Source organism: Procambarus clarkii, chromosome 30 (assembly GCF_040958095.1).
Source record: "Procambarus clarkii isolate CNS0578487 chromosome 30, FALCON_Pclarkii_2.0, whole genome shotgun sequence".
Classification (NCBI taxonomy): domain Eukaryota; kingdom Metazoa; phylum Arthropoda; class Malacostraca; order Decapoda; family Cambaridae; genus Procambarus; species Procambarus clarkii.
In genome coordinates, this window is record NC_091179.1 from 29,981,938 (window position 1) to 29,990,732 (window position 8,795).

General features: G+C 55.1%; 1 protein-coding gene across 1 annotated transcript; it reads left to right on the plus strand.

Moving 5' to 3' along the window:
• The first annotated feature begins 6,265 nt into the window (after positions 1 to 6,265).
• On the plus strand, positions 6,266 to 7,649 carry LOC123750419 (uncharacterized). Its single transcript, XM_045732534.2, has 2 exons — positions 6,266 to 6,361; positions 7,140 to 7,649. Exons 1-2 carry the CDS (start codon positions 6,266 to 6,268, stop codon positions 7,647 to 7,649), a joined length of 606 nt encoding a protein of 201 aa, XP_045588490.2.
• Positions 7,650 to 8,795: the final 1,146 nt, after the last annotated feature.

An 8,795-nucleotide genomic window follows, 5' to 3' on the forward strand; every position in this document is an offset into this window, starting at 1 on the left:
CTGAACAGTGACCAGTGTGGTGGCAGGGAGTGGTGGCTGACACTGCTGACACCTGTCTGAACAGTGTCCAGTGTGGTGGCTGGGAGTGGTGGCTGACACCTGTCTGAACAGTGTGCAGTGTGGTGGCTGACACTGTTGACACCTGTCTGAACAGTGACCAGTGTGGAGGCTGGGAGTGGTGGCTGACACCTGTCTGAACAGTGAACAGTGTGGTGGCTGACACCTGTCTGAACAGTGACCAGTGTGGTGGCTGGGAGTGGTGGCTGACACCTGTCTGAACAGTGTCCAGTGTGGTGGCTGACACTGTTGACACCTGTCTGAACAGTGACCAGTGTGGTGGCTGGGAGTGGTGGCTGACACCTGTCTGAACAGTGACCAGTGTGGTGGCTGACACCTGTCTGAACAGTGACCAGTGTGGTGGCTGGGAGTGGTGGCTGACACATGTCTGAACAGTGACCAGTGTGGTGGCAGGGAGTGGTGGCTGACACCTGTCTGAACAGTGACCAGTGTGGTGGCTGACACTGTTGACACCTGTCTGAACAGTGACCAGTGTGGTGGCTGGGAGTGGTGGCTGACACCTGTCTGAACAGTGACCAGTGTGGTGGCAGGGAGTGGTGGCTGACACCTGTCTGAACAGTGACCAGTGTGGTGGCAGGGAGTGGTGGCTGACATTGCTGACACCTGTCTGAACAGTGACCAGTGTGGTGGCTGGGAGTGGTGGCTGACGCTGCTGACACCTGTCTGAACAGTGACCAGTGTGGTTGCTTTGAGTGGTGGCTGACACCTGTCTGAACAGAGACCAGTTTGGTGGCTGACACTGCTGACATCTGTCTGAACAGTGACCAGTGTGGTGGCTGGGAGTGGTGGCTGACACCTGTCTGAACAGTGACCAGTGTGGTGACAGGGAGTGGTGGCTGACACCTGTCTAAACAGTGACCAGTGTGGTGGCAGGGAGTGGTAGCTGACACATGTCTGAACAGTGACCAGTGTGGTGGCAGGGAGTGGTGGCTGACACCTGTCTGAACAGTGACCAGTGTGGTGGCAGGGAGTGGTGGCTGACACCTGTCTGAACAGTGACCAGTGTGGTGGCAGGGAGTGGTGGCTGACACCTGTCTGAACAGTGACCAGTGTGGTGGCAGGGAGTGGTGGCTGACACTGCTGACACCTGTCTGAACAGTGACCAGTGTGGTGGCAGGGAGTGGTGGCTGACACTTGTCTGAACAGTGACCAGTGTGGTGGCTGGGAGTGGTGGCTGACACTGCTTACACCTGTCTGAACAGTGACCAGTGTGGTGGAAGGGAGTGGTGGCTGACACTGCTGACACCTGTCTGAACAGTGACCAGTGTGGTGGCTGGGAGTGGTGGCTGACACCTCTCTGAACAGTGACCAGTGTGGTGGCAGGGAATGGTGGCTGACACCTGTCTGAACAGTGACCAGTGTGGTGGCAGGGAGTGGTGGCTGACACTGCTGACACCTGTCTGAACAGTGTCCAGTGTGGTGGCTGGGAGTGGTGGTTGACACTGCTGACACCTGTCAGAACAGTGACCAGTGTGGTGGCAGGGAGTGGTGGCTGACACCTGTCTGAACAGTGACCAGTGTGGTGGCAGGGAGTGGTGGCTGACACCGCTGACACCTGTCTGAACAGTGACCAGTGTGGTGGCAGGGAGTGGTGGCTGACACCTGTCTGAACAGTGACCAGTGTGGTGGCAGGGAGTGGTGGCTGACACTGCTGACACCTGTCTGAACAGTGACCAGTGTGGTGGCAGGGAGTGGTGGCAGACACCTGTCTGAACAGTGACCAGTGTGGTGGCAGGGAGTGGTGGCTGACACTGCTGACACCTGTCTGAACAGTGACCTGTGTGGTGGCAGGGAGTGGTGGCTGACACTGCTGACACCTGTCTGAACAGTGACCAGTGTGGTGGCAGGGAGTGGTGGCTGACACCTGTCTGAACAGTGACCAGTGTGGTGGCAGGGAGTGGTGGCTGACACTGCTGACACCTGTCTGATCAGTGACCAGTGTGGTGGCAGGGAGTGGTGGCTGACACCTGTCTGAACAGTGACCAGTGTGGTGGCTGACACCTGTCTGAACAGTGACCAGTGTGGTTGCAGGGAGTGGTGGCTGACACCTGTCTGAACAGTGACCAGTGTGGTTGCAGGGAGTGGTGGCTGACACCTGTCTGAACAGTGACCAGTGTGGTTGCAGGGAGTGGTGGCTGACACCTGTCTGAACAGTGACCAGTGTGGTGGCAGGGAGTGGGGGCTGACACTGCTGACACCTGTCTGAACAGTGACCAGTGTGGTTGCAGGGAGTGGTGGCTGACACCTGTCTGAACAGTGACCAGTGTGGTGGCAGGGAGTGGTGGCTGACACTGCTGACACCTGTCTGAACAGTGACCAGTGTGGTGGCAGGGAGTGGTGGCTGACACTGCTGACACCTGTCTGAACAGTGTCCAGTGTGGTGGCTGGGAGTGGTGGCTGACACTGCTGACACCTGTCTGAACAGTGACCAGTGTGGTTTCTGGGAGTGGTCGCTGACACCTGTCTGAACAGTGACCAGTGTGGTGGCTGACACTGCTGACACCTGTCTGAACAGTGACCAGTGTGATGGTAGGGAGTGGTGACTGACACTGTTGACACCTGTCTGAACAGTGACCAGTGTGGTGGCTGGGAGTGGTGGCACACACCTGTCTGAACAGTGACCAGAGTGGTGGCTGACACTGCTGACACCTGTCTGAACAGTGACCAGTGTGGTGGCAGGGAGTGGTGGCTGACACTGCTGACACCTGTCTGAACAGTGTCCGGTGTGGTGGCTGGGAGTGGTGGCTGACACTGCTGACACCTGTCTGAACAGTGACCAGTGTGGTGGCAGGGAGTGGTGGCTGACACTGTTGACACCTGTCTGAACAGTGACCAGTGTGGTGGCTGGGAGTGGTGGCACACACCTGTCTGAAGAGTGACCAGTGTGGTGGCAGGGAGTGGTGGCTGACACTGTTGACACCTGTCTGAACAGTGACCAGTGTGGTGGCATGGAGTGGTGGCTGACACTGTTGACACCTGTCTGAACAGTGACCAGTGTGGTGGCTGGGAGTGGTGGCACACACCTATCTGAACAGTGACCACTGTGGTGGCTGACACTGTTGACACCTGTCTGAACAGTGACCAGTGTGGTAAAAGGGTGTGGTGGCTGACACCTGTCTGAACAGTGACCAGTGTGGTGGCTGACACTGTTGAGACCTGTCTGAACAGTGAACAGTGTGGTGGCTGACACTGCTGACACCTGTCTGAACAAAGACCAGTGTGGTGGCTGGGAGTCGTGGCTGACACCTGTCTGAACAGTGACCAGTGTGGTGGCAGGTAGTGGTGGCTGACACTGTTGACACCTGTCTGAACAGTGACCAGTGTGGTGGCTGGGAGTGGTGGCTGACACCTGTCTGAACAGTGACCAGTGTGGTGGCAGGGAGTGGTGGCTGACACCTGTCTGAACAGTGACCAGTGTGGTGGCAGGGAGTGGTGGCTGACATTGCTGACACCTGTCTGAACAGTGACCAGTGTGGTGGCTGGGAGTAGTGGCTGACACCTGTCTGAACAGTGACCAGTGTGGTGGCAGGGAGTAGTTGCTGACACCTGTCTGAACAGTGACCAGTGTGGTGGCTGACATTGCTGACACCTGTCTAAACAGTGACCAGTGTGGTGGCTGGGAGTGGTGGCTGACACTGCTGACTCCTGTCGGAACAGTGACCAGTGTGGTGGCTGGGAGTGGTGGCTGACACTGTTGACACCTGTCTGAACAGTGACCAGTGTGGTGGCTGGGAGTGGTGGCTGACACTGTTGACACCTGTCTGAACAGTGTCCAGTGTGGTGGCTGGGAGTGGTGGCTGACACCTGTCTGAACAGTGTCCAGTGTGGTGGCTGACACTGTTGACACCTGTCTGAACAGTGACCAGTGTGGTGGCAGGGAGTGGTGGCTGACACCTGTCTGAACAGTGACCAGTGTGGTGGCTGACACCTGTCGGAACAGTGACCAGTGTGGTGGCAGGGAGTGGTGGCTGACACTGTTGACACATGTCTGAACTGTGACCAGTGTGGTGGCTGACACTGCTGACACCTGTCGGAACAGTGACCAGTGTGGTGGCTGGGAGTGGTGGCTGACACTGCTGACACCTGTCTGAACAGTGTCCAGTGTGGTGGCAGGGAGTGGTGGCTGACACTGCTGACACCTGTCTGAACAGTGACCAGTGTGGTGGCAGGGAGTGGTGGCTGACACTGTTGACACCTGTCTGAACAGTGACCAGTGTGGTGGCAGGGAGTGGTGGCTGACACTGCTGACACCTGTCTGAACAGTGTCCAGTGTGGTGGCTGGGAGTGGTGGCTGACACCTGTCTGAACAGTGTGCAGTGTGGTGGCTGACACTGTTGACACCTGTCTGAACAGTGACCAGTGTGGAGGCTGGGAGTGGTGGCTGACACCTGTCTGAACAGTGAACAGTGTGGTGGCTGACACCTGTCTGAACAGTGACCAGTGTGGTGGCTGGGAGTGGTGGCTGACACCTGTCTGAACAGTGTCCAGTGTGGTGGCTGACACTGTTGACACCTGTCTGAACAGTGACCAGTGTGGTGGCTGGGAGTGGTGGCTGACACCTGTCTGAACAGTGACCAGTGTGGTGGCTGACACCTGTCTGAACAGTGACCAGTGTGGTGGCTGGGAGTGGTGGCTGACACATGTCTGAACAGTGACCAGTGTGGTGGCAGGGAGTGGTGGCTGACACCTGTCTGAACAGTGACCAGTGTGGTGGCTGACACTGTTGACACCTGTCTGAACAGTGACCAGTGTGGTGGCTGGGAGTGGTGGCTGACACCTGTCTGAACAGTGACCAGTGTGGTGGCAGGGAGTGGTGGCTGACACCTGTCTGAACAGTGACCAGTGTGGTGGCAGGGAGTGGTGGCTGACATTGCTGACACCTGTCTGAACAGTGACCAGTGTGGTGGCTGGGAGTGGTGGCTGACGCTGCTGACACCTGTCTGAACAGTGACCAGTGTGGTTGCTTTGAGTGGTGGCTGACACCTGTCTGAACAGTGACCAGTTTGGTGGCTGACACTGCTGACATCTGTCTGAACAGTGACCAGTGTGGTGGCTGGGAGTGGTGGCTGACACCTGTCTGAACAGTGACCAGTGTGGTGACAGGGAGTGGTGGCTGACACCTGTCTGAACAGTGACCAGTGTGGTGGCAGGGAGTGGTGGCTGACACCTGTCTGAACAGTGACCAGTGTGGTGGCAGGGAGTGGTGGCTGACACCTGTCTGAACAGTGACCAGTGTGGTGGCAGGGAGTGGTGGCTGACACCTGTCTGAACAGTGACCAGTGTGGTGGCAGGGAGTGGTGGCTGACACCTGTCTGAACAGTGACCAGTGTGGTGGCAGGGAGTGGTGGCTGACACTGCTGACACCTGTCTGAACAGTGACCAGTGTGGTGGCAGGGAGTGGTGGCTGACACTTGTCTGAACAGTGACCAGTGTGGTGGCTGGGAGTGGTGGCTGACACTGCTTACACCTGTCTGAACAGTGACCAGTGTGGTGGAAGGGAGTGGTGGCTGACACTGCTGACACCTGTCTGAACAGTGACCAGTGTGGTGGCTGGGAGTGGTGGCTGACACCTGTCTGAACAGTGACCAGTGTGGTGGCAGGGAATGGTGGCTGACACCTGTCTGAACAGTGACCAGTGTGGTGGCAGGGAGTGGTGGCTGACACTGCTGACACCTGTCTGAACAGTGTCCAGTGTGGTGGCTGAGAGTGGTGGTTGACACTGCTGACACCTGTCTGAACAGTGACCAGTGTGGTGGCAGGGAGTGGTGGCTGACACCTGTCTGAACAGTGACCAGTGTGGTGGCAGGGAGTGGTGGCTGACACCTGTCTGAACAGTGACCAGTGTGGTGGCAGGGAGTGGTGGCTGACACTGCTGACACCTGTCTGAACAGTGTCCAGTGTGGTGGCTGGGAGTGGTGGCTGACACCGCTGACACCTGTCTGAACAGTGTCCAGTGTGGTGGCTGGGAGTGGTGGCTGACACCGCTGACACCTGTCTGAACAGTGACCAGTGTGGTGGCAGGGAGTGGTGGCTGACACCTGTCTGAACAGTGACCAGTGTGGTGGCAGGGAGTGGTGGCTGACACTGCTGACACCTGCCAACCATCCTCCAGCCCTAAAGTGAACGCCAAGATGTGTCAAGACGATGGTGCAGAAGGCGGGACACTAAGGTGGTGTTGCATTTATCAATGTCCTCAGTTAATGGAGTTAAACATTCAAGAGGCTCCCGCAGCCCGCACCTCCTGGCCTCAACCACTGAGAGTTCCGCCATTATTCTCCCTCAGGTAAACACGTCGTGCTCAGATATGCTAATGAAACAACTGAATATTCGCAGGTGTGCAAGACCTCTACAAATGGTAAAGTTGTTTACCTTGTAATATCTTTAGGGCGCGATGAAGCACCGCCAGTCGTGAATTGTCATTGAAAACCTGAGGTGACTGCCGCTCTGGGCTTCAAAATGTCCCTTATACTTCACCACAGTATTCTAGTTTGTTGATCAACGTTAAATTCCCAAGTCTGGCTCCGGTGCCTGTATTGAGTGGACGTCATCTTTCAGTAATACCCAACACATACACCGAGCGGGAGAATATACAGGTGTATATATTGGGTGGGACGATATCTCTGCTTCTGCAGCCACACACCAGCACATCAAAGGTGCCTCTCCTGAGTGTATTGAGCAGCGGCGCTCCTGCCCTCAGTAGCTGAGGTCGTTCCTACCCTCAGCAGCTGAGGTCGCTCCTGCCCTCAGCAGCTGAGGTCGCTCCTGCCCTCAGCAGCTGAGGTCGCTCCTGCCCTCAGCAGCTGAGGTCACTCCTGCCCTCAGCAGCTGAGGTCGCTCCTGCCCTCAGCAGCTGAGGTCGCTCCTGCCCTCAGCAGCTGAGGTCGCTCCTGCCCTCAGCAGCTGAGGTCGCTCCTGCCCTCAGCAGCTGAGGTCGCTCCTGCCCTCAACAGCTGAGGTCACTTTTGCCCTCAGCAGCTGAGGTCGCTCCTGCCCTCTGCAGCTGAGGTCGCTTCTGCCCTCAACAGCTGAGGTCGCTAATGGCCTCAACATTTCCCCAGTAGCTGAGGCCGCTCCTGCCCCTGTCACACCCTCAGCAGCTGAGGCCGCTCCTGCCCCCAACACGTCCTCAGCAGCTGAGGTCGCTCCTGCCCCCAACACGTCCCCAGGAGCTGAGGCCGCTCCTGCCCCCAACACGTCCCCAGGAGCTGAGGCCGCTCCTGCCCCCAACACGTCCCCAGGAGCTGAGGCCGCTCCTGCCCCCAACACGTCCCCAGGAGCTGAGGCCGCTCCTGCCCCCAACACGTCCCCAGGAGCTGAGGTCGCTCCTGCCCCCATCACGTCCCCAGGAGCTGAGGCCGCTCCTGCCCCCAACACGTCCCCAGGAGCTGAGGTCGCTCCTGCCCCCAACACGTCCCCAGGAGCTGAGGTCGCTCCTGCCCCCAACACGTCCCCAGGAGCTGAGGCCGCTCCTGCCCCCAACACGTCCTCAGCAGCTGAGGCCGCTCCTGCCCCCAACACGTCCTCAGCAGCTGAGGCCGCTCCTGCCCTCATCACGGACCATCATTCATTAATCTGGAGAAAGTGAACATAAATTAACTTCTATGAATAGTTTGGCCGTACTCCCATAAATCAAACGACTCTTCCACAGCTTCAAAGGTTTCTCAAGCCTCATGCATGGAGACGATCTAAGTTAGGGTACCTATTCTTACTTTGTTAGTGGGGTAACTATTCTTACTGTGTTAGTGGTGTAACTATTCTTACTGTGTTAGGGGTGTAACTATTCTTACTGTGTTAGTGGAGTAACTATTCTTACTGTGTTAGTGGAGTAACTATTCTTACTGTGTTAGTGGTGTAACTATTCTTACTGTGTTAGTGGTGTAACTATTCTTACTGTGTTAGTGGAGTAACTATTCTTACTGTGTTAGTGGTGTAACTATTCTTACTGTGTTAGTGGAGTAACTATTCTTACTGTGTTAGTGGAGTAACTATTCTTACTGTGTTAGTGGTGTAACTATTCTTACTGTGTTAGTGGGGTAACTATTCTTACTGTGTTAGTGGTGTAACTATTCTTACTGTGTTAGTGGTGTAACTATTCTTACTGTGTTAGTGGAGTAACTATTCTTACTGTGTTAGGGGTGTAACTATTCTTACTGTGTTAGTGGTGTAACTATTCTTATTGTGTTAGTGGGGTAACTATTCTTACTGTGTTAGTGGTGTAACTATTCTTATTGTGTTAGTGGAGTAACTATTCTTACTGTGTTAGTGGTGTAACTATTCTTACTGTGTTAGTGGTGTAACTATTCTTACTGTGTTAGTGGAGTAACTATTCTTACTGTGTTAGTGGTGTAACTATTCTTACTGTGTTAGTGGTGTAACTATTCTTACTTTGTTAGTGGTGTAACTATTCTTACTGTGTTAGTGGTGTAACTATTCTTACTGTGTTAGTGGCGTATCTATTCTTACTGTGTTAGTGGAGTAACTATTCTTACTGTGTTAGGGGTGTAACTATTCTTACTGTGTTAGTGGTGTAACTATTCTTACTGTGTTAGTGGTGTAACTATTCTTACTGTGTTAGTGGTGTAACTATTCTTACTGTGTTAGTGGTGTAACTATTCTTACTGTGTTAGTGGTGTAACTATTCTTACTTTGTTAGTGGTGTAACTATTCTTACTGTGTTAGTGGTGTAACTATTCTTACTGTGTTAGTGGAGTAACTAT

Coding starts and splice junctions, on each gene's coding strand:
- LOC123750419 (XM_045732534.2), top strand. CDS start 6,266: ATGTCCTCAGTTAATGGAGTTAAACATTCAAGAGGCTCCCGCAGCCCG. Junction 6,362..7,139: donor CCGCCATTATTCTCCCTCAG/GTAAACACGTCG, acceptor TTTCCCCAGTAG/CTGAGGCCGCTCCTGCCCCT.